The sequence below is a fragment of the Saimiri boliviensis genome, chromosome 10, assembly GCF_048565385.1.
Source record: "Saimiri boliviensis isolate mSaiBol1 chromosome 10, mSaiBol1.pri, whole genome shotgun sequence".
Taxonomy (NCBI): Eukaryota; Metazoa; Chordata; class Mammalia; order Primates; family Cebidae; genus Saimiri; species Saimiri boliviensis.
The window spans coordinates 67,089,593-67,117,024 of record NC_133458.1 but is presented as its reverse complement, the minus strand read 5'-3'; the positions used below and the strand labels follow the sequence as shown (position 1 = coordinate 67,117,024).

The window sequence follows — 27,432 nt, the reverse complement described above, 5'->3', positions numbered from 1 at the left end:
CATTAAAAACAATTTATTGACTTCATGTACTTCCTATGATGAGCTAATTTGCTGGCAATGTGTAAGACAGTAAGTTTGAGTTGAGTTTTTACTAGATTAATAGGTTTTATTCCCCAAAGCAGTTTAATAAAAACAGCATAACATTAGCAAGTTGGCCTTTTAAGGAGAGAAGGGATACCTATGACAAAGGCCACATGTTCGGAAGGTAGCTCTGCAATATGTAAAAGCCTCGTTAGTCTGTGTGCTCATTTAGCCCAAGGGCTGACATTCTTACTACACAAGCTCTCAAATCTTCAGGATTTGGTGGAGTTATTCAAGTGGTTTTGAAAGACTAACAAAGCAAAGATGGATTATTCATTTCAAAAAGGATTGCCATTTAGTACCAGGAAAAAAAAAATCTGTATTTAGCAATATTACATGAAAAGAAAATATTGGATGACATAAGTCAACAATTTGTAAAAATCCTATCAGTTAGTGGTATAATTTAGAATCTACAATTTGTACTTCAGTACATATTGTAATACACATAAAAATTCAAAACGACTCTTTTTTAATTATCTCTTCACAAGCACTATAAAAATTGTGTGATATGAACTTACTCTAACTACATTTTATAGGTTTTCAGAATACCATAAATTGGATATTTTCAGAAATAATAACTTTAAAGATAAGTATACTAAATTATAATATTACAAATTATTTCATTATCTATATATTCCTTTGAATATCTCACTGAACCAAATGCTTTATCATCAGCTCATTGGGTATTAGTAAGAACAACTGAACTGCAAAGATGTAGAACAGGGGTTGGCAAATTATGTCCCATGAACCAAATCTGCCCACATCCATTTGTTGACATGGTGTCTGTGGCTGCTTTTTCATTGAAACAACAGATTTGTATAGTTGCAACAGAGATTTCCTGGACAAAAATATTTATTATCTAGCTCTTTACAGAAAAAGTTTACCAGCATCTGATCTAGACAGAAATTTTGTTTTCTATGCAGTTTTTTATTATTTGAAATCTGACTATTCCAGATTAAGGTCTGAAAAAAACAAAAAATAATGGTAAGAAATATAATGTTTACTTGATTGCTATAGGGAACCAGAGTACTTTCTGAGATGATGAAAGTGTTCTACAACTTGATTGTGGAGATGGTTTTCACACTATATACATTTACCAAATGCATCAAACTGTAAATGGTAATTTGATTTTATATAAAATGTAATGCAATAAAAAATGAAAACATTTGAAGATAAGTTTGCCTCATTTTTAGAGTTGGATAATAAAAATATCAAAACAAAAAGAGAATAAAAGGAAAATCAGCTAATGATTTGAGCTATGTAATTCCTGATAGAAGTGTTTCTACAGTTTACATATATATTATACAATACACGACAATGTAGAATTTTGAAAACTTATTCTTAAATATTATTTACAGTGTACTATACTTTGAATTATTTATTTGTGTGTTTGCTTGCTTTTATTTATTTAAATCATACCTCACTGAAGCCCTGAAATCCTGGGCTTATGGGATCCTCCTCCCTCAGCTTCCCAAGTAGCTGGGACTACAGTTATGCACCACCATGCCCAGCTAATTAAAAAAATATATTTGTAGAGATAGGGTAACAGTACATTGCCCAGGCTAGTTTCAAACTCTTGGTCTCAAGTGATCCTCCCTTGTTGGCCTCCCAGAGTTTTAGGAATACAGGTGTGAGCCAACATACCTGGTCTAAAATCTTTTAATTTAGATGCCAGACACAGCATGAGTATTCATTCGTGTACCAAGAAGTAAGTGGTAGAACAGGGAGTAGTTAATGATTTTGTGATGAAGAGTATTCCCTTCCTGAGGGCAACCAAGTTGAGGTTTCAGGATCAAAATATTTAAGGAATTATTCAGCTTTAGATACATATCAAAAATTAAAACCATGATATATAACAAGGATGAACAAACCCATTATCTACTAACAGACTCTAATAACTACAGTGAGTTCGAAGGAAAAAAGAGAAAAAAAGCTATAGGAGACCAGTTTTCTACACAAAAGCTTTCTCTTCATTAAAAACCTCAGTAGTAGATTTCATTAATTTTTTGAGGTAAAAGGAAGCATATGACTTATTTATGTTGGAATATGATGTTACTAGATTTCCATTTAAAATTTGTGAACATTTCATGGAAAACATTTGTCTATTTTCTCCTCAATTTCTGGTATCTCATATAAATCTCCACTTTTCTATCAACTTCATTTGGGACAACTAATAAACTGGAGATTAGCTGTTGAAATTTTTCGACAAATTACTAAAATCACATGGCCTTAAACTGTAATTTATGTGTTTTTTTTTTAAAAAAGCAATTTTTTTAAAAAGGAAAAACATATTGTTATGTAAGTACAGAGAGACGCCTGTGAAATATGTTAACACAGGCCAAATTAGAGAAGGCAGACAACAAACTTTATTGTCTTCTTCCTTTTTTTTTTTTTTTTTTTTTTTTTTTTGAGACAGGGTCTCACTCTGTTGTCCAGGCTGGCGTGCAGTGGCACAATCATGGCTCACTGTAGCCTCAACTTCCCTCTATTACTCCTCCTGCTTCAGCCTCCTGAGTAACTGGGACTCAGCTGCATGTCACCACACGTGGCTAATGTTTAATTTTTGTAGAGACAAATTATAGGGTCTTGCTATATTTTCCAGGCTGATCTGAAACTCCCGAAATCAAGCAATCCTCCCACCACAGCCTCCCAAAGTGCTGGGATTACAGGTGAGAGGCACCATGGCTAACCTATGTTCTTCTTTATGACTATCTGTGACCTCTATTTTAAAACAAGGCACATGTATTACTTACAACTGTAAAAACAAATACATAAAAAATCTTATTGATAGATATATTAATGAAAAAAAGAATAGATGTTATCATGGGTATAGTTGCTCATTATATAAAGATAGGTATACACGTAATTAAGGAATTTATAGCTGCTGCAATCATAATAAGCAAATGTTTCAAGAATTCTCTTTTGTATTATCTTATTCTGAATGTTTTGAACAATGAATATATCTTGAAAATAATTGTGCATTCTCCTTTTGTATAATATAAAGATATATTTTTAAATTTTCCTTGAATTTACTTTTAAAAATGCTTTCTGAAAGCATTAAAATTTGGCATTCCTTTCCTTAATTATGTAGTTTCAGTCACTGGAATGATGACTGCTATGGTTTGAGTGTTTATCACCTCTCAAATTCATGATGAAATTTACTTGCCATTTTAGTAGTGTTATGAAGACAGACTTTTAAAAGCTCATCAGGTTATGAGAGCTCTGCCCTCATGAATGGATAAATGGCATTATGGCAGGAGTGGGTTCATTATCTTGGGAGTGAGTTCCTTATAAAAAAGTGAGTTTGGGCCCCTTTTGTCTCTCTTTCTTGCCCACTCTTGTCCTTCTACCTGCTGCCCTGGGATGACGCAGCAAGAAGACCTTTGCCAGAAGCCACTTGCTGTTGGACATGTCAGCTTCCGGGGGACTGAGGAAATACATTTCTATCCCTTATAAATTACCTAGTCTGCACTTTTCTGTGATAGCATCACAAAGTGGACTAAGACAATACATGAAGAAAGACAATAAGATCTCCATTCCAGATAATGCTAGCAGTCCCAATAATTCTGTATTTGTTGGATTTCTTTAATTTTTCATGAGCCAAGCAAAAGTTTACTTTGAAGTTAGCAAACGTGTTTTTAAAGAAATAACCACAAATTGTGTGTATGCATCTATATATCTACATTTGTATCTGGTAGTGAATGAAATAACTTACCTAAAATAATAATTTTAAAGGAACATTAAAAAATATTAAAACCTGTAACTTAAAGCTCATATAGATCACTGAATCAATTCTTATTTTTTTTAATTTACAAAAAACAAAACTGTTCTTTTAAGTGACTGGTCCAAAACCATAAAGCTAATTGGTGACAAAGTTAAAAGAAATACGTGGACTCCCAATTCCTTGATACCATGCTTTTAAAACTACATTTCACTGCAAAAGGAGCCTGCCTTTTTGCTGCCATCTCTGCTCAAGGAAAGAGCTTCCAGAAAAGACACAGGGTGCCTAGTTTTTCAGCCCCAGTCTTTTCTGTGAGCCTTGGCTATCACTCTCCTTCTATCCCAGAGGACTTACTTGCTGAGCCTGGCCTCCTTTGATCTGTCAGCTGGCCCTGTACATGGCAAACTGTACATTGCTGGCACCTGGCTGTGGGCTCTGCCATAGTCCAAGGGACATATCTGGGCAGGGAGTGGTCCTGGCCTAAGTCCTGCCTGGCTGGCAGCAGGAAGCTGATAGGAGGCCTGAGAAACACATGCTGAAGCCCTCTTGTGCTATCACCCTCACACCCCAAGGCCTCCTGGGCACTGACTGCCTTTCCAGATGCACATGATGAAGGGTGGAGCTTGGAGACTGCAACTGGAGTGAGAGCAAGGGCTGGATGGAAACAGTTCTGCCTAGCACAGCCTGCAGGATAAATAGGAATAAAGCAAGTGGAGTGTCAGATCAGCAGCTGCTTCAGAGACATTTTGGAAAGAGGCCGGAAACAAATAAATCATAAAAAATATAACCGAAGAGTTGCCATCTGTTACTGTTGCTATCATCTTATTGAAAATCTACTCTCTGGCTTTGCTATCTACATGAACATCAACATCTCTGCTCATGGCTACACAGCAGAAGCTCTGTCTTCTGGAATGTTACTAGTGAGGAATTATTAAATATTACCATTATATAAGTGTTACCTACCTTTACTAATACCAAGCTCTGTCTCTGTCCTTGTCTTAAAACTTCATTAAATCCTATTTACCCTTTGAAAATAATTTTTAGGTCTTCCTCTTTAAATCTCCTAAGCAAAAACTGCAATGTCCTTTTCTGGTCTCCCATTCTATATAAAAAGTTACTTGTCATACAATATAATTCGTAATATAAATTGTCTATTTTCTCAGTGAGCTGTTTGAAAACAATCTACAGTCCTCTGTTTACATAACTTCTCGATCTATTTTGCTATAAAGAAAAGGAAACTTATGTGAAGATTTAAAAAGATACTACAGGCAAAGTGCTTATCTCAGTGTCTGACATGAGCAACAACCAATAAGGCTTGCTTATCACCGCTATGTATTATTAATCATCATCATTATCAATACCATTTATAAATCTTTAGTCCCTAAGGTAGGTCTTGACATGCACTACATGCTAAGTTAACTATTCTTCTTCTTCTTCTTTTTTTCTTTTTTTTTTTTTTTTGAGACAGAGCCTCACTCTATCACCTGGGCTGGCATGCAGTGGCGAGATAATGGCTCACTGCAGCCTCGAAATCCTGGGCTCAAGCAATCCTCCTGCCTCAGCCTCCTGAGTAGCTGGGACTACAGTCATGTGCCACCATGCCTGGCTAATTTTTTTTGGCATTTTTTTGTAGAGATGGGGGTTCCCATGTTGTCCAGGCTGATCTTGAACTCCTGAGGCTCAAGTGATATGCCTGTCTCAGTCTCCCAAAGTGCTGGGATTACAGATGTGAGCCATCATGCCCAGCCAACTGTTATTCTTTATAGAAAACCATATCACATAGTTTAATCACCATGACATAATTGGACAGTATGTTTTATACCAACAGTGGCTGGCAAACTCTAAGGTGGTTCCCATGACTCCCTTGCCTACTTGTATTCACATTGTTGTGGAATCTTCTTCCTTTGAGTGTCTGTGAGAGGCTTTCAGTCCAAGAGACTCAAATAACGAATTTTGTCAATAGCCACGTGAGCTCAGAAGTACTTTCCCAGTCGAGCATTCAGATGAAACAAGAGAAGGCCAGGTTGACTGTGCAGAGTGAAGAGAGACCTGGAAACAGAGGCACCCAGCTAAGCCAAACCCAGACTCTTATCATAGAGAAACTGTGAGATAATAAACCAGTGCTGTTCAAAGCAGCTTGTTTTGTGGTAATTTGTTACACAACAACAGACAGCTAGTGTACCAACATTTCCCCAACTTATGTTTCACAGAGTCCAAAATTTGTTGTTAATCTAGTAAATCTGGGAGACATAATGGCAGATTTAATTTTGACAGCAAAAGATCAAGAGCTTTTAATCACTAATGTACACTGAGATTCTACTGGTTGAGGGGAGGTGGTAGAGATGCCCATATACAGCTCATCCCAAACAGATATGACCAAAGACATTTTTCCTAATTTTAAAAATTATTTTTCATTTATATATGCATCACAGACCACAGTTTTTCTTTTCTTTTCTTTAATAAAATAGAGACAGAGTCTATGTTGGTCACACTGGTCACCAACTCCTGGGCTCAAGCAGTCTGCCCACTTCAGCCTCCCAAAGTGCTAGGATTACAGGCATGAACCACTGCTCTCAGCCGTAGACTACAGTTTTAGAAATGACTTTTCAGATTCACAGAAGCTGTAGGAGACACAGAAATCTAAAGCCAGCTGTGAATGCCTCAGACAGGAGGCAGAACATGTGCAAAAGTGGACAATAGCCATCCCATGAAATGAGGGAAATTATCTGACTTCCTAAAAATATCCAAAGATGAAAGTTTCACTTTAAATATTTCTCTAGTCCTTCCTTATCTTTTTATTTCTCTAAAACTACCAAGCATGATATTTTTATGAACAAAACAAATTATTCAATTGTGTTTCTCAAGAAAATAATTTACAGCTATGAAGAAGAAAAAAGCAGTAGTTTTCCTCTCTTAACCTTTCCTTTCCCCATCACATCAGCCATACACATCACCTCTCACCAGCAATGACAGAGACCGTCAGCAGGCTGGAGGCAGAGGGACACGGCAGCTTGGAAAGGAAGGCAAATGGAGTAAAGTCCAATGAGCACACTGTTTTTCATCACATCAACCGCTTTAAAACGTGTTGAGTTCTGTTTTTGTTTTTTAATGTCTTCTGGCTTTCCAGAAATTTTACATCTTTGGCAATGAAAGGGCAAACTGGCGCATACTAGAATGTTTTACTGCCTTCAACATTTGTGCTTTCAATTTACAGAGAGCCCTTTAGAACTGGTAGGTTAAAGTGCTATGTTTAATCTGGCACTCAATGATTCCAAAACAATTTCAAATTTGCATCAGAATTTCTCAGCTTAGGTACATTTCAAAGTAAAGTGATACTATGTCTAAATTGTAATAGCACTAATTCCAATTACTAGTCTAAATTTTATTATTGAGTGAGATCAAGGGGCTTATTTATAGCTATTTTTTGATAAAGTACTAGATAGCAAAACTTATTTGTCTATAATATTCCTATTTAAAAAATCACTGATCATAATACAAATCAGAATTACTTGAAAACTCTTCATGTTATTATTTAAAAGATGTAAAAGAAGTAATATGATATGATCTTATAAGATTATTTCTAATGAATTATCTTCAAGTCTGAAGACTCAACAGAAATGCCCATGTTGAAATATTGGTCATTCTAATGCCCAGGTAGAGCTAATATTACAAGCACAAATCAATGGTCTCATATTAAAGAGGGAGTAATGAGACCTATACACTCTACTCCCCAGGATTATAAGGGTAAAACAAAGTAAGAGCTATGAAAGCCACTTCATAAACTATATTAGGCTATTACTATTATTAGAAATGACTGAAGTTGGAGTCAATTTTGCTTCCTAAAAGCAATCTAATGTCAAGTGCTGCAGATCAAACATTTCTGTGATTCAAAAACCAGAATGCTTCCAAATGTTGAATTCAGTGTTCAAAAATAAGAACACTCTCAGACACTGAAGTCTACATCTTGAGCTTGACAGAAGAAAAAAAAGAAAAGCTTATCCTGTGTTGTAACATTGCACAGTATAGATACCCATATCACCTATATTCAAAGCAGACCACAGATATGTCATTCACATAGAAGGTCAAATACACAGGCAACTCTCTAAATTTAAGAAGTGACTCCATTTGCTATCTACAGTCAAGGCTGGCAAAATGTAGGGAACTAATATTTTTATTGTAATGAAGAATACATGTGACAAGGCCTTGATTTATCAATCTGCTAAGGAATCTATAATCTACCATTATTTCCAATCATTCATTTTGGCAATCTATGTACATTTTAAATTGACGATTATGAGAATATTCTTTCATTCATGCATATTTCCACTTACATATGTTTACTCTTTAGATTTAAAGACTGGCCAAATGAATTTTGGTAACAATCCAATTAAGAAAAAAAAAAAAACTACCAAAATGTCCTAGAAAACAAACTATTAATATAATGCTCTGTATGCTGCTTTCTTATCAAACAATTTTACTGTTGAAAAGGGCATCAAATCTCTAAAGACTTCTAGAAATCAAAATGCCATTTTACATTTAAATTTCTGTTATCTGCGAATATAAAAAGTAATACCTGCAGCAAGAACTACCCTTAAGAGACCCAATCATTGAAATTGGATGGCAGTTGTGTTCATTCCAGAGGAGAGCTTACTCTCCTTTGAAGTATACACTAAGGTGAAATTATGCATTTATTCAGGACTGAATTTTCTTGTGACCCACAAAATTTCTTATCTCACAGGTATCTCTGAATGAAAACACTTGGCAGAAACACTCAGTTGCTTATGAGGAGCAAAAGTACACCAATGGATTCCTGCTTAGCAAACAGAGTGTCCTGTGTCTTAAAGAAATTAACATGAAGTATATTTTTATTCTCAAAGCATGGCACAAATAACACAAATCTATTGTAAAAATTGCTTATTGCAAGAATGATTCCCTTTGAATTAAATTATTCTCATTTATTTTGTCAGGAAAGCTATACTGAATAGCACTGTGATAGAGATACTCTAAAATCTGAACTACAAACAGAAAGTGGTTGACACTGATATGAAAGAACTACTTTTAAAATCTTCTCTTGCCGAGCAATTTTACTTTAAAATAGTCAAATAACAATCACCATTAAATACGCAAGACAAAGATTTTAAAATTTGTCCATTTGAAAAAGGTTCCACTAGGATGATCCTTGTATAACATAGTAAAAGATACTCAGAATGGTAACCCCAAGACTGTAAGGAAAGAATAGAGTAGAAGTGCAGGAACCATGTCTGCTTGATGTACCACTGTATACTCAGCCACTAGAACAGTGCCAGGGATATAGCATGCACTAATTAAAAGATTGTTGAATGAAAAATCTACTGAATTTTATTCCTTACCATGTAAGAAGGCAAGAGGGTATAGATTACACATTTTAGAAAAAAAAATCATATTAAAAATCAATAGTACTTTGATCATAATAAATATGAAATATATGCAACTCTGTATCAGCCAGGCATTTTTCTGAAATTGTTAAACTTTAAAATTATTTTAATAATTTTATGACACATACAGTATTACTACTAGCATCTCCATTTTAAAATGAGTAAATTAAGTGAGAGAATTTCAGTAACTCACCCAAAGGCACACAACTTGTAAGCAGCAGAGGCAGGATTCAAATTCAGGCATGTGGCTCCAGAATCAGCACCCTACTCATTTGGGGATGTTTGACTTTATCCTGTCTTTTCAAGTGGGTACATTTACTTTTATTAAAATTTTTTCTCTTACAGACTAAAAGTTTTTACTTAGCACTCCTATTATACCTTCACTTGCTCTAGAGCCATGTACTATCTACTTCCAGTGTGACATTGTGATTTAGTAAGAAATATATATTTGGTCTTCATCCTGGCACAGAGTTCTTAAAATCCTTGTAATTTTCTAAGTAACAAGGGTGATAAGAGCATCTTGTGTTATAATATTTAGTCTTAGCCCCCAGTTCCTGACATAGAGCTCCTAAGACCCTTGGAATCTTAGTGATAAATTTTTTTGAATGCTAACAAGAATGTGAAGGGTGGCTAGGGGTCCCTAGATAACTTCAGGATGGGGATGGGTTGCCAGAAGAACCAAACGATGACTACAGGGTTGTAATCTGCAGCTCTACCAATGGGCCTCCAGGGAGGGGCAAGGGGCTAAAGATGAGTTAGTTAGTCACCACAAGCCAATTATTAATCAATCATCTAGGTAATGAAACTTCTATAAAACCTCTAAATGATGCAATTCAGAGAGCCTCCAGGCTGTGGATGAAGTGCTGGGAAGGTGGTGCCCCTGCAGAAAGTCTGGAAGCTCTAAGAACCCTTCCTCCCTACCTTGCCCTATGCATCTCTTCCCTCTAGCTGTTCCCCAGTTGTATCCTTTATAATCAACCAGCAAATATAAACAAATGTGTTCCTGAGTGCTGTGAGCCATTCTAGCAAACTATGGAATCCAAAGAAGGGGGCATGAGAATGCCCAATTTGTAGCAGGTCAGTCAGAAATACAGGCAGTCCAGGACTTGCAACTGGCATTCAAAGTGGAGGCAGTCTTGTGGGACTGAGCCCTTAACCTAATAGGTCTGTGCTACTGGGTAGTGTCAAAAATAAATAGAATCTTTAGATACCCAATTGATGTCTGCCTTAGGTGTTGGTGAATTGGTTATTGGTGTGGGGAAATAACCCAAAAAGTTAATTGGAAACCGTTATGAAAAGAAGCAGCACAGTACCGTGGAAAAGGTGAAATCTGAAAAGAAAATTTACCCCCATTGGCAGGCATCAGGACATTTTTTGAGCTACTGCCCAGCACTGCTGAGCCCTAACAGGAACACTGTTAAAGACAATTCAGCCTTCATCTGTCCACAAGGCTTCCAATGCTTTAATTCTCCCAAGAATATAATTAAAGAGGGTGGTTCCTTAAATTACCAAACCTCTATTCCAACTTTTTTTGCAACAAGTTTTCCTACTAGCCTACTGTGAGAAACATTCTTTATATCATTTCTTAAAGTTTCCTCAAGGCTCATGATGTTCAGAGCAGAGTTAACATCCAGTATTCTGGGTCCCATCTTCCTGACAGGATCCCAGTGCTCAGGTGACATGGGTCATCAGACCAGCACGGTTTACTTTGACCTGAACATCCAGTTAGCATTCCTACCTTCTCACATGTTTGGGGAAATAGCCATGTATGTGTCAACTAAGTTATTCATATGCTATAGCATATGACATTGGGGCTCTAAAAACACTGGTAACAATAATATTAGGAATAATAATTTAACACTTACTAAGTAACAGGTACAATGTTAGCTTATTTTCCATCTCTGGCCCAAAGTATATATATATAGTTTCATATGAGGAGTCTGGATTATGTAATCTCTTAAGTTCCTTCAAAACCTAGAGAAAATTTAAATTTTAAAAGTCTGAAAATGTCAATGTAAAAGGATTTCCTTTTTTTAATATAGTTATGAGTGACTTAATTTCCCCCTATAGGTTTTCTGCCTTTTTTCGGAAAAATAAACTGTAACAAAATGTTCCCAATAATTCTAACAACAAAGGGATACTTTCAAAAGTAACACTATCTCCTGCTTTCAATTCTTTGAGCAAAATGCTTGCATGTCATTATTTATTTACTTTCATTATTTTTTAGAGATGAGGTCTTGCTATGTCACTCAGGCTAGAATTGGACTCCCGATCCAGAGCAATCCTACTGCATCAGCCTTCCAAGTAGCTGGAAACACAGGCACACACCACTATACCCAGTTGATTATACATCGTTCCTATAATTCTGGTATCAGTGATTCTTATAACATTATGCTCTCAATTGATTTTAAGCATGTTGAGACCTTAGTGACAACTTTTCAGAAACCATACTAAACATTTGATCTTGAAATCTTCCCACATTTTCCATCCTCTACTTATGTCTCAGTTGTTCCATTTGCATGATGTGGGCACTTAATTTAACCAACTCATTGACCCATTTCATCTACTGCTCCCAACTATATGGTTGGATCTAAGCACAGTTTCTACATCCAGTATTAGTTGGTCATTGTTTCACAGGACAGATTTCCACAGCTGACAACTCTATTCCATAACTGGAATAAACACTTCAATCTGCATTTTTATATCAGTATCCTTTCTGAACAAAAACTAGAGTGACAAATAACTTGATAGATACTTCATAGAGAGATGCTGCATTTTTAAAGTTTGAATTTTTGTAAGGTGTTATATAATTTTAGGCCTATAAACTCAATTATTTGCACTAAGATTTCTTTCCAGTATGTGGTAAAAATAAAAGAATGTTTTTCAGACATGTTTTTAAAATTAGTAAGCAGTACAGACCATTAGTTTTTAACTGATTTTTATTTTTAATTTTCCAGTGCTTTCTTCTTTCATTAAAATGAAAAACATCCTAATATCCTAAGTTTATCTATTACCAGAGAAGAAATTATTCAAGGTGAAAAGGCTATTTAAAAATATTAATATGCATAAATATGCACTATTTCAAAGCTAAGTAAACCAACACAACACATATGGAAGGATTTTTTAAAAAAGAAACCAGAGAAAAAAAGAAGAAAGAAAATTAACGAACTGGTGGTATTAAGGTGAGAAACAAAGGTTTAAAATCACAAATTAAAAAAAAAAAAAAAAAAAAAGTTTAACTTCCAGAATTTATAGTGTGTCTTATATTTCCCATATTAGCTGGTCAGTTTTTCTTGCATCCAGTGAAGATTTTAGAAAACACGTGCTTTAGACTGCAGTAATTCATTTACTATCATCTAAGATTTTAGTATAAATAAAGCATATTGACATATAGTAGTGGGGTCTGGTTTGGACTGAATTTTAAAATAAGCTTTTTAGAAGGTAGAGAAAGAGATGGGCAGGATCTATAAAGCAGGGATATTAGGGAATTGCCAAACTGTAAGCTAACTTCTACACTTACTGCTATGGTCTGAATGTCTGTCCCTACCAAAACTCACATTGAAACTTAATCCCAAATATGGCAGTACTGAAAAGTGGGGGGCCTTTAAGAGGTGCTCGGGTCTTAAGGGCTTTCCCTTCATGAATGGATTATTCCATTCATGGGTTAATGTATTAATGAGTTATCTCAGAAGCGGCATTTGTGGCTTTACATGAGCATGCTCAACCCCCTTGCCACATGATGCCCTGCACTGCCTCAGGACTCTGCAAAGAGTCCCCACTAACAAGAAGGCCCTCACCAAAATGAGCGCCTCAACCTTGGACTTAGCCTCTGTAAGAAATGTTTTTTTAAATTATATATCACCCAGTTTTAGTTTCTGTTATAAGTAACAGGAAACTGACTAAGACACTTACCTATATGATAACAATGTTCAAGTGTAATCACTGTGGCCTTCAACAGCACATGTATTACATAAATCTGTGATGCATTTCAATGCTACTACTGTTAACAACTATTAATTCTTCCACTCTGGTCATTATGGCTGCTACTTAAGGTTCCAGTCTTTCTACATATGCAAATATTTTCTAAGTATACATGGCTATATTTTAACTTACATCCAGTATTACTTATTTGATTTTGCCAACAATTCTGCCCTCAAATTATACAGGGGGGAAAAAAACCATGTTTTTGCATACTGAAATCCCTGTGCCTAAGTTTCCATCAACAGTGGAGAATAAGATGATCAGCCCTATGCGTAGCAGTTTGTTCTGCATTTGAAGATGTCTCGTTACCTCATATGCATGATTTGGCTGAAACTGAACTCTCTTCCAAATTTTCTCATTTCCATGGAGTCTGAAGTTGCCATTCTTAGCAATCAAACCCTATATACATTGCTTCAATCTGGCTCATTGTGACTGAACAGAGAGATTTCTCATAGAGGAAATAGTATATGTATATTAGTTGTAGTTCATATATATCCTTCTTGTTCCCATTTACAGCTTAAAAAAACACTTACCTATATGAGTTTTTAAAAACGATGTTTAGGGCAGTGAAATTATTCTGAATGATATTCTAATGATGGATAAATGTCACCCTAACGTAAGCAATGGAGTTTGCACGACACTGCTGTGTCAATATAGGTTTATCATTTGTAACATGCACACCACACTGATGCTAGATGTTGATAGTAGGGGAAGCTGTGCATATGGGAAGAAGGTACATAAGAACTATCGGTATTTTCTGCTCAATTTTGCTGTGAACTTAAAACTCTTCTAAAAAATAAAGTTTATCTAAAAGGAAAAAATGCTCTCAAATATTTAGCATTTTGACATGCTTGGAACAATGTTATGTTGTAATAACACAAAACAAAAAGATCCAATATAATTAGATGTCGTTATCATTCCTCTCGAATAGAAAATAAAACCTTCTGAAGAGATGAGCAGGATGTTAAACAAGATTTAAATGATGAAGCTAATTGGTGTTTCAAGATCAGGGAAAAGACAATTTTAAGTATCAACATTTCCTTTCAAAAGAGTTACTATATCGTTAAAGTAATGGGTCAAGGGAAAATAACTGTTTAGTTCACATGTCAAATACAAATTACATTTAACATGTAAGCTTAATAATCTGTTCAATAGATTTTAAAATATGCGTACTTGCATTTAGAGTTTTAATGAAATTCCCTAGAGAAATTAGGGAGAGAAAAAATCCTTTCTTTGGTTCTTATTGTACCAATTATTCTAAATACATTCTTTGCTTTCAGATCCACATGAAAGCAACTGCCTAAACTTTTCATTAAAACTGTTTATATGTTAAACTGTTGAAAGAATCTTTTAGAAGTAGACACTTCTAAAAGTAAATGCATCATTGGGTAATAAAGTTATTTTTGCTATTAGAAAATACATTCTGAAAGAAAGATACAGTAAAATTGAATCCTGCAGGCCATAACAAATAAGCTAAGTTATATCTAACCTTAAATTTATGACGATAATTTCAATGGTGAATTTTTCATGTCAATGATTTAAAACATAGGTAAAGGTCTATATCTTTGAGACTAACAGGCTTTTATACAGAGACAGTATTTATCAAACTGACTGACTACTCTGCATCTGAAAGAAGGTGATTTCTTTCTGTTTACTACTATTCCTATGTAAATTCAGAGAAGCACACGACCAGCCATGAACTTACCATGTCCTTTACAGAGTCATACTTCTGATGTGCTCCTTAAATTAATCTAAAATATGATTTACAATGATTTCTTCTCTCAATTTAGACAAGGACCAGCCTGGAGGAGGAAACTATCAAGATTAGGAAGGTAAAATTTTAGACCTCTGATGGGAAAGAGACCAATATGATTTTACTCGATTATAACCACAGAGTTTTTCAACTTTGTTTCTCCACCAGGAAAGCCAGTAAAATAAGCTAAGTCCTTAAATGCTAGAATTCTTGCTGTCTCTCATTCAATTTCAACAGTGGCAACTTTAATCTCGTTGTCTTTCAGTATATTTAGACCATAACCCTTAAAAATAGTAAAAGAATGGCTGAGAAATATGGATGACACCAATATCATCTTATAGAAATTCTACAGACTCCTCCATTTTGCTTTAATCTCATTTATATGGAAAAATACATTTACGTTTTCATACTATTATACTGCAAATGACCTTAATTTCTCGGTGAATTTATTTATGCATTTACTTGTCTTGCTTCAATAATTTTCTTTTAATGTGCTCTCAATGCTTATTATAAAAGCAAGGTTCTCATCTATCAGAATTTCCAAAAGATGGAATCAAAAATTAGATTCTAGGGAGGGATATAATAGCATTGATTCCAGATTTAATGGACAGATTTTTTTTTAACCTACCAGCAAATATCTGGTCTTCAGAAAATAAGTTAATAATTTCAGAAATGTACAACATAAAAAGCCAGCCCTAAAAGGACCTTAGAAAGTATATGTTCAATGCTCTTGTTTTTCGGACAAGGAAGGCTCAGAGGGGGATAAATGATGTCTTGAAAGTCACAAGCTAGTTACAGACAGAGCAAGTTCTCTTAACTCAATGTGCAACACACTTTGCTTTCACGAACAGTACATTTAGACAATCATTTAGAGGTTACAGAGTAGAAACTTCAAATCCTATGCATTTTATATATGTTTACATTCACTTAGTCGTATTTATTTTGGCAGCCTGAGATCGCACAGTAAATACCCAGTGAGTGTGCAGGGTCTATGTTTAAGGTTATGTCTATTCCTGAAGCTCTAACACTATCTAAAGTATCTAATTCCATCTACACTCTTCACCATGCTTGGCCAGGATAGCACTGATTAAAAGAAAATTATTTTATAAACTATTAGTTTGCCAAAACTAATCAGACAGAAATTAGTAAATTCAGGTGGGTCTTAGTCTTCAGACTAATACTAAATTTAGTCATGTATATTTTTTATTCATTCAATCAATATTTGCTGAACATCTACTACATGCTAAGGATGGTTCTAGAGATAGTGCAGACAACAGTAAGCAAGACAGATCAAGTTCCTGCCTTCATGGAACTTCCAATCAAGAAGTTTAAGCAAAAAATAAACAGATAAATAAATGAACAAAATGATTTCAGAGCCCTAGAAGTGTTATTGAAGAAATAAGAGTCGATGATAATAATGGAAAAGATTCTATTTTTGAGGAGGTGACGTGAACTATAACCTCTACTGTAAGAAAAAGGCAGCCGCATGAGAAGCAGAAGGAAGAGCATCCCAAGCAAAAGTAAAAGCAAACGGCAAGCCTCTAGTGGAAACAAGTTCGGGGTTTGGCTGCACTACAGTTTGCAAGGAGCAACAAGGTGGTGAAGACACAGACTACATAAGGGATTTGAAATATTTTTCCAGTAGAGTATGTAAAGATAAATCATCCTTTAAGAAATGAATCTGCATGCCTCCATATAATTTTATTATTTTATTACATCCAGGCAGAGCAAATATCTGCATTAGAAAAGCCATAGTGATTCTCAATCAAGTGTAATTTACTTATTCAAAATATATATAAAAAACAAGGCTCAGGCAAGGGTTTAAATATGACTCTGCTTACAAGAAAAAAAAAATAGTTACAGCATTTTGACCACCTGGAATTCAGAACTGCCTTCTGTTTAAACCTGAGGGGTGTACAAATTCACTATCATTTGGTTTACTTCATCCAGCAGGTAAAGTCTACTAAGGTTGAGCTCACGTATTACTACTGAATTAGTCAAATGACAAAGTGTTCTTTAAATTATGTGATGCATATTTTTGAACTAGTATAATCTATTTACACAGCATGGATATCATATTTGTCATACATAGAAAACAGCATATAAAAACAATCAATAATTTCCTACACTAGGCTATCCTGTAAGAGAAAACACCTACATGTATAAATATAAAGACCTTGGGCCACCTGAGATTGAAAGATATGAATCAAGAGTATGAATTCCATGTTTGCAACCATCAACCTGTATGTCCAAGCCTGGGCAAGATTCTTACCCTCTCTGAATCTCATCTCTCTCAAAAATACAGGTTAATATACATTCCTAGCTTGAAGAGACAATGAAGCAAGAATTTCTAAGTGTTTAGCACAGAGAATAAACTCAATAAATTTTGGTCTTTTCCCCTAATATATTTTTTTCTAATGAAAGTAGTATCATTTACAATATGAGAACTACAATCATGCAAATTTTATTTGTCTCTTTTAATCAAAATTTTATGGTTTTGGTCACATAAGAAAGAAAAGTAAGACAAAGAAACCATTTTTAAAGCTCTTCACACACCAAATACTGAATTAAGACCTTGTTTTTTTTAACTGTTTTGCTGCCTGGAACCATCCTATTCTGACTGTTTAGCTTCTCTACAGTTTCCAGTGTGTTTCCTTCATCTCAGACACACACACATGCCCAAACACAGTAAATCACAGTTAATTGCATGTCTTAAATTAAAAGACAAAAAAATTGCACAATTAATTGGGGGAAATTGTCAGTTGGTGAATGAGTCTCGCTTACTACACTCTGTGCACAATGTGCATGCCAAGTGCATATTCCAAGCTGGACGATTCACTCCATGCCTCTGAGGAGAGGTACATGGGCACAATCTTTCTGCACAGCAGTCTGGTCAGAAGAATCAAATGCTTTAAAACACTCAACATTTCAATTGTTGTATCAATAGCTATCTCTACAAGGATGTTCAGTACAGGACTAAGCATAACAGTGAAAAATTAGAAAGAACTAAAATGCTCATTAATAAGGACCTGAATAGAGACTAGGTTTGACCATTAACGGAAAAAAAATCTAAGATGTTACATTTACAAATAATTTTGTTAAGCTTAATAACAGGAGAAAATGTTCATGACATATCATTTGAAAAATGTTAACAAAATAGTATATTTCTTCTTTGAAGCTATGTAATATGCAGGTGAAGCAAAAAATGAGAGAAAGGAATGGGAGAAAGCTATTGGGAAAATAATCGACAAATGTTAATATTTGTCATCTCTGAGTTGTTTGTACTTTGTAAATTTTCTAATTTTCTAAACAATCATCTGAATTTTTAAAAATTACATTTCAATTTGTTTTTGAATCTGATACTTGAAAATGTCAGTTTTAAAATAAAGATCCTTATGAATCTTTTAAGATGAACTTAGCTATTACAATAAAAACATGAGCATAAAATTAATAAAGAATCCCTAGTAAGCACATACATACAATCCTATTGTATGCTTGGTTATATATATAAATTAAATTCATAAAAATGTATTTTATAAATATATAACAAACACATGTTGACACAATTAAATGCTTAATACCATAATCTATTTCAACATATAACTTACAGTGTATCAACACGCCATAAGAAAATCACTATAAATCCTTTTTCATTTCCTGACACTGACCAACTACAGAATATATTCACAGTAAAGCCAATAATCTGAATTTGAGAAACTCCAAACCTTCTCTCCTTTACCCCCTACTCTCCCACTATTTTCTACCCTATTATAAAAAGACTTTATAACCAGCTACCTAGTGTAATTCTAATGCTAAAATCTGGCAATAAACTATACATACAAACACACTAATGCACACAGAATTTCATCATTTTATAAAAGCAGGAAATGACAAAGATTTATAATATATTCCTAGTCAACTAGTGATACTAACTTTTGTTTTATTTCATTTTTGAATAAAAGAATTTATAAAACCCAACAAAGTAGATTCATTCCAAAGGTATTCAGCAGTCTACTAACCTTAAAATAAGAAATAAACATTTCCTGCCTTCTTTTATATAATAGGGTATGGAGAGGGAAAAGATAATCATATTTCAGCAAAAGCCCATATCTCAACCTCAGGCATCTTTATGTCCCAAGGGTAATATTTTCATTCTATTCTTAATGGAACAAATTTCTAATCAGAACATGTATTCAAAAATAATTGAAGCAATGCAATGTCAACATATCATGCTGCCACCAGGCATCCCCTGGTGTTCAGAATCATCTCAACACAATCTCCAGCGTGACAGAAAGCCTGGGCAATGCAAAATATCAGACTTGATCAAGAGAAGGGGTGCTAGCGAGGAGCATACAATAGTTGGGCTCCCCTTTGGATGCTCAAACATAGTGTTTGGAGGAAAGCTTCTATGCTGGACGAAGACAATCTCAAAACGTCTAAGGAAGGAAAGACTTACAATGCCCACTCCAGAACCTCAACTTTTAAATATTAGTAAGTGTCTATTTTTGTAAGGGTATTGAAAATACTTGAAACAACAGTCAATTCTGGAAAGGTTAACACTCACATCTAGATTTCTACTTATTAAAGCCTCAGGGTAACGTATATTATTGAATATATCCTGCAATCCTCTGAAAGGTCCAGAGATTTAAATTTAGGTTTCTCTAAGTTTGGCAAAATATTGATAATTGTTGAAGCTGGGTGATGAGTCATTGAAGTTCATTATATTATTTTTTCTACTTTTGAGTATATTTGACATTTTCATAATAAAAGTTTAGAAAAGTAGATTTTTGCTCAAGGAGTATATATTTTATGTTAAAAATTTTACTGACTTTTCCTTTGGAAATACATATTAACAAGATCTGGTTTAAGTTTATTATTAAAGACTCTAACAAGCAGTCTGAATTTTATAAAATTCCACAAAGCATTATGTTTTATGCTATCATAACAAAGAAAAATATCCTTCATTCCAGAAAAAAATTTACCATGATCTATGATGACAGAAGAAGTGCACCTAAACAAATGCAGTGCCACCATCTGCCTGGCATTCTCACATTGTGACAAAATAGACTGGTAATTAACTGCTTCCTTACCGAAATCTGCCAGCTTCAACTCCCCCGTGTCACTGATCAGAAGGTTCTGTGGTTTCAGGTCTCTGTGCAAAATATAACGCTGGTGGATGTAAGACAGCCCTCGCAGCAACTGAAATAAAAACAACTGAAAAAATAAGGAGACAAAGGTTAAAATCTGAACACAGATAAATGCCAGTTTCTACATATAGTCTGCTAAGTACTTGTATTGACATATAGTGAAAATCGGTAACCATCACCAAATATTCTAACAAATTATTTCAACAGAATGTGAGATATTAGCATGTGAATTCCTAATGCATTAAGAAGCAAATCTAGGAATTTCCAACAACCTATTATATCAACCCCAGAGTGATACTTCCCCAGCCAGAGATCTATACTCGAATCAGTATTCCTTAAATTAATTAAAATGTAAATAACCAATTTTTAATAATTGATTTAGTCTTCAGGACTAAAGTGATATTTGAGAAGAAAGAAAATCTATTCATAACATCATAAAGATTTAAAAAAGAACTGTTTACCAAGTTTATGTCAATATGTACATATTTAATTCATAGAAACAACATAAACATGTACCCATAAATTCACCCATTAACATGCTTTGGGGAATAGAAAGATAAGATGATTTGAAATAATTAAAACAAAAACAATCATATTGTCTAACTAATACTGTGTTATAATTATACTGCTTTTGCACATATGGTCATAGATATTAGGCTGCTGCTTAAAGAGAGACATGAACCTTCACTAATTACAAAGCAAACCCATCCTAAAGGGAAAGGAGACACAGAAAACAGAAGTCAAGAATTTGAGAGTAATACTTTTGTAAGAAATAATTTCAGAGGTGATTAATAGCCTTTTCTGTGAAATTTCATATTGGATCATATCAAATGTTTCTATTTTGATAAACAAAAAAGTGTGATTCACTAGGCTTCCCAACATTCTTACGAAAAAGGGAATATTTTTAAACAATTACTTGCCAAAATAACCCTAACTGACATTTTTAAAAAATCCTAAAACAAAAACAAATGTTCTTACTTTTAAGTGCCACCAATATTCTAGTCTATATAACCAGCTAGCAACCAAAGGCAGTTTCAGGGAAATTTCAAATGAGTTGTAAAAGATGAATGATATAAGGATTCTGAAATATTTGAACAGAAAAGATTGGCAACTTCCTGAGGGCCCTGGAAGGTAGCATTTCTGGAATGTTCTGACTAAGCAGGGACTTTGAAAGCCAACTGAATTTCATTATAACTTGAAATAACAGTAAAGTTAATTTATCTCAAAATCTTTATATGTGACAATGTGTATGAGGGGACAGTAAAGGCTTGATATTTTTATTTCCAGAGCCTAAGCAGCAGAAAGTAGAAGTCTGTTCTGTGTTAGTGAAGATTAAAAGACTAGCTCAAGAATCTCAGGATGCAAACATCTCTCTGGATTTGTCTTTTTAATTCTTCTTGTACAACAAACAGAAAGACGTGAGTTCATAACCATCACTAGCAGATGCCAGCCTCATTCTTCACCTCCAATACTCCCTGCATCCTGAAGCCTAAAAAGCTTACAACTTCTAAGACAATTCATACTCCTTCAGTTTAGAATGCAGGAGGGAAAAATAAAGCCACTTTGTATTATCAAAGCCTTTTAAAAAACTGAAACAAATACACAAAGGCAGACCACATTACAAATCTAATTTTAAAAATAAACTGATTTTGAAAAGAAACAGTTTGCCATTGTACGAGATGCTACCTGATCTTAGGGACCTATGAGAATCTTATCAGAATGTAACTGTTTAATCATGGCAATGTATTTATTTATTTATTTATTTTATTGCATTTTAGGTTTGGGGGTACATGTGAAGAACATGCAAGATTGCTTTACAGGTACACACATGGCAGTGTGATTTGCTGCCTTCCTCCCCTTCACCTATATCTGGCATTTCTCCCCATGCTATCTCTCCCCAACTCCCCACCCCCCGTCCCTCCCCCATTTCCCCCCAACAGACCTCAGTGTGTAGCGCTCCCAATCATGGCAATGCATTTTATTTTAACAAATACATAGCACTTACTACATATCAACTGCTGTTCTATGGAGTTTATAGAATATTACTTCATTTGACCTGACAACAATTTTAATGAAGGAGGTACTACTATTAATCTCCGTATTAGTAATGAGGAAACTGAGTGCAGTTTCTCAAGATCACACAGCAATTAAGTGGCAGAGCCAGGACTCAAACCCACACTCTGATTCCAAATTCTATGCTCTTGACCATCTCACCGTCTCACTCATCATCTTGGCCAGAAATCCACACCAATATACAAAGTATTGCTAGAGAACTGCTTCCTCCAATGAACAGAATAAAATCTGGGAATCTAGTAACATGGCCTTCAAGGTCACTGAGATAAGCACTGATTCCAACTGAGGGGCTCAGGTGTTGTTTTTTGCAGGGGGTAGTCTCAGGCATTATTATTCCACTTTCTCCAGCTCCAAGGAACCTTGTCCATCCCAAGACTCAGCACGCTGATCCTCAACCCTGTACTTTTCTCCTTGCTTCTCCTCAGCCAGAAAGGCTCTTCCCTTTGCCTACCACTTCCCATGCATTCCGTAGTCTCTCCTCAGGAACTGCTCCTCCCTGGAGCCTTCTCTGACCACCCTGCAAGCCCTTGTATCCCTACAGGTCTGTGTAAGGTGCTCCTCCACCCTGCTCCCAGGGCAGCCTCTGCATACATCTCTCACAGTATGATACTTATCCTAGCACCCATAGGCTGTGTGCTTTTACCATCTTTATAACTTGGGTTATGTGAGTAATGTGACTACTGATCTGAATTTAGAGACATCTGGATGGTAGCAGACAAAAACAAGTAACAGGAAACCTTGGAATAGAATTCTCTAGAAGCTAAGGGAAGAAGTAGGTAAATCAAGCAGTTTCAAAGAACTCTTCCTTACTACCTTTACTAATTAGTGAAAATATATACTTCTCATACTAATCTAGAAGCTATTCAAATAGGATGTCATATTAAACAAGATTTAAAAAGCAGTACTGGAGGAAAAAAAATGCCACTACACACTCCAATTGTAAGTGTATAGATGACAAATTAAGCCCCAAACATGACAAATACAGCTACAAACAAATGTCAGAACAAATCTCCACAGCATAAATTTATTTAGGATTTATTAAGTGTCAACCATATGTGCCAGGTGCTGTTATGCAAAAGGGATGCCAAGAGGAATAAGATATAAGACGTGGTCCCTAGACTGCAGGAGCTCACAGCTATAACTTGGCATGACAGGTACACAAACAGATCACTGTGACTGAGAGGTCTGTATTGTAAAAGCAATACAAAACTGAGCATACTGAAAGCACATAGAAGGGTGGATCCAACAACAACAAAAAGTAGTAGAATTGATTTGGCTGTTACAAGAAGAATAACCTGTGAGAAGGGAATGAATCACAGAAAACTTGCCACTCTGAAAACAGAATTCATTAGGTGCAAAATTTCAAAAGGAAACTGAGTTGAGCACTCGCCAAACACAGAAGTTAAAATGTTATGTCAACCCCCTTAACATTCTGAGGAAAACACTGAGGAGACCAAGCAAGCAGGTATAACATAAATTCTAAGTAAGACAACATATGAAACCTAACCTACCAACCCAGCCTCATAAAATTAACTGTGGCAAGGGGATGATCAGCTTTCTGAAAACTGTTAGCAAATTGTTTTACGTTGGAACTCAGAAACCAATACCCACAAAATGGCACTTTAACATGCGGAGCTGAAGAAGCCTGAAGGTCTCTTTGGCCTTCTGCCCCACTCCCCATTCCCTGCCACTGTCTCTCAATCCTGTCTCTCCCAAAGCACAGGATGAAGTTGTTCTCTGAAGTCCGTTTATCTGCCTAAAATCTGGACCTGCCAAAGAAGAAAACAACTACCTGTGGCACCTTTCCTGAGTTTAACTGAACTCATATCCTAGGAAGAAAGACTGAAGTCTGTCAACACACCTGGATAGACTTTTGTCACAAACCACTGTCTGCTCTGCAGGCCCAACAGACTTAGTCCCAAGCCACTTGGGGACTAAGTATATATATTCTTGTATATATATTCTTCAGTCTCATTTAATTTCCTTAAAAATCATTTACCACACTCCTAAAATCATCCATACCTCCCCATCTTCCTTTCTCCTAATAAGAATATATGAACATCTATTCACACTGGGTTTCTGGGTAACTATTCTCCTATGATGCCCTTGTGCTATGCACATTAAAATAAATGTATGGGCCGGTGCAGTGGCTCATGCCTGTAATCCCAGCACTTTGGGAAGCCAAGGCAGGCAGATTACCTGAGGTTAGGAATTTGAGACCAGCCTGGCCAATGTGGTGAAACCCCATCTCTACCAAAAATATAAAAATTAGCCGGTGGTGGAACAGGTCTGTAATCCCAGCTACTCGGGAGTCTGAGACAGGAGAATTGCTTGAGCCCAGGAGACAGAGGTTTGTAGTGAGCCAAAGTCGTACCACTACACTCCAGCCTGACAGAGACAGAGCAAAACTCTGTCTCAAAAAAATAGATAAATAAATTTATGCCTTTCTCAAATCAATGTGCATTTTGTGAGTTAGTTTTTCTGTGAACCTTTAGAGGGTGATGGGGTAGTTTTCCCTTGACCCCTACCATTTACAGAAAAATATTTTAATATGCTTAACAAAATATATGCTGACAAATAGGGGTGGAAAGGCTCTAAGGAAGTAGCATCCTACTGTGTTCAATGGGATGCCCCATGGATTACTCTGGGAATGTCTTTAGAACTCAAGCCTTTTGCTGCGCACCGCCGTGGCTCACGCCTGTAATCCCAGTACTTTGGAAGGCTGAGACGGGCAGATCATGAGGTCAGGAGCTCAAGACCAGCCCGGCCAAAATGGTGAAACCCCATCTCTACTAAAAATACAAAAATTATCTGGGCATGGTGGCACGTGCCTTTAATTCCAGCTACTCGGGAAGCTGAGGCAGAAGAATTGCTTGAACTGGGACCCGGGAGGTGAAGGTTGCAGTGAGCTGAGATTATGCCACTGCACTCCAGCCTGGGCTACAGAGTAAGACTCCATCTCAAAAAAAAAAAAAAAAAAAAAAAAAAAAAAAGCAAACCCAACAACTCAAGCCTAGAGAGCTTCTTTTAGACAAACAAGCAAGTCCTTAATTTTCTAATTTAAATTTTGAGAAAATCACTCACTTGGTTGCTGTATAAAACACACAGCAAGCTATACTTGATCTTCTATAAAAAACCAGAAGACCCTGTAAGAACAAGAACACCAAGAAGGAGGACACACACATTCCTTTTCCATAGAGTAAGAATCAGCTTTGCTAATAAAACATGAAACACCAGTGGATTTTCAGGCAGTAAAAAAAAAAAAAAAAAAAAGGGAGACTAATACTAACTGAAAGTTTACTGTAATTTAAAGGCAGTTCTAAGTACTTTTACATAAATAACTTAATTAGGCCCCGGGCGGTGGCTCACAACCATAATCAAAACACTTTGGGAGGCAGAGGCAGATGGATCACTTTAGTCCAAGAGTTCGAGACCAGCCTAGACAACATGGCAAAACTCTGTCTCCACTAAAAAAATACAAAAAATTAGCCAGGCATGGTGCCGTGCCTGTATTCCTAGCTACTTGGGACACCGAAGTAGGAAGATCACTCGAGCCCGAGAGGCGGAGATTGCAGTGAACTGAGGCACCAGTGCATTCCAGTCTGGGCAACCGAGTGAGACTCTGCCTCCAAAACAAACAAACAAACAAACAAAACAAAAAACACAACAAATTACGTGATTATTTCCATCTACCATCTTGTATTTTTCCTTTCTGTTTAAACAAATGAGAAAACTAAAGGTCAAAAAAAAAAAAAAAAAAAAAGAAACATAGTCATCCAACCATCACATAGCTCTTGTGAGCTTTCCACCATACCTCATTATCTTAAATGAGGTTGATACTGAATAAATACATGGATGAATAGTTATACACCCAATACAATCAAAAGCGCTTTTATTATTAAGGTGAACCCAACTTTGTAAAGCCTCAATTAGCATATAATACAATGAGGCACATGATTCTTGAATTTCTGTTTTGCCATTCAAAATCTTAGAAATAGATAACATGACAGAAGACAACTTCATGTGCTGAACTTGATAAATTAATATATTTGAAACTCTTTATCTTTCTACTATAGTAGCCATAAGATCGTCCTAAGAATATTTTACCATCTTAGGATATGCTATTTAATCTTTATAAAAGGAGATTCATCTCATATCCATCAGTAGGATCACTGAAGATTTATACTCCAGTTTGAATATGTTTATTTTCTGTAATAAAACTCCAATGAGAAAATGTCTTAAATAGTAATGAAATGATGAACAGGGACACTTTTGCCAGCAGTAGATCTATCTTTAGCCAGTTGTCTTAGCATCTCCAGCAGAAAGCAGCATATTCTCAGTGCCAGGGCATATACTTTGTGGGAGTTCCCCTTAATGCTTCCTCTATTCCCTTCTGAAACTCTTCACAATTTAAGTAGGTAAAATAACTAAACAAATAAATGGTATTTTATCACAACTTTAAAGTAAGTTGATATAAACATACACTATTAAATTTAATGTTATATTTATTGCTCAGAACTACTGACATTTACAGTAATAAACAAGTATTATAACCAAACTCTCCCACCAATGTCTAAATAGGTGAGGTTGGATGCTCTTTTTTTCAGTGTCTAGAGCTGTTAGGCCCCATGAATGGTCAGAAATACATAGATTATTTAATATATGTGATTCCATTTAATCTGAGATGAAGCACAGTGAATATCCTGTCGATTTTTCAGGATATGTATCAACTTCTTTCTTTTTTTAAATTGCATTTTAGATTTTGGGGTACATGTGAAGGGCATGCAAGATTGTTTCATAAGTACACACATGGTAGTGTGATTTGCTGCCTTCCTCCCCCATCACCTATATCTGGCATTTCCCTCCATGCTTTTAAGGATTCTGCAGGGTCTCTCAGGGCTTACAGGAGATTAAGAAATCTACAAACAGGAGTCATTAGCAATCCTACCATTTACAACACAGCACTAATGTCTTACAAAGACAGCTATGCTACTCTTTTGCCATGTTTAATATCTCTGTAACTCAGGTTTCTCATCTTAAACGTGGTTGGTTTAGTCTTAGACATCTTGTTAACCATCACATTATTCCATTATTTTATAGATAACAGAAATGGAAGGAATTCTATAAATTAAACAACTGGAGTTGAACCACTTATTGAGTGCTTACTATGATATACATTTTGCTAAGTGTATTACATGCATTCGATAATTTAACCCTCACAGCACTTCTACCAGGTAGATATTACTGCTCCTATTTCGTAGA

At 35.5% G+C, this 27,432-nt stretch overlaps 1 protein-coding gene across 6 annotated transcripts in view; it reads right to left on the bottom strand.

Annotated features, from left to right (window-relative positions):
- CDK14 (cyclin dependent kinase 14) overlaps positions 1–27,432 on the bottom strand; it is a 689,971-nt gene that overhangs the window by 261,235 nt on the left and 401,304 nt on the right. For all 6 annotated transcript variants that reach the window (XM_074379395.1, XM_074379396.1, XM_010345161.3 and 3 more), the window contains one exon: positions 20,041–20,164. In XM_074379395.1, the coding sequence (XP_074235496.1) occupies positions 20,041–20,164 (124 nt within the window). The remainder of the gene's footprint in view (positions 1–20,040; positions 20,165–27,432) is intronic.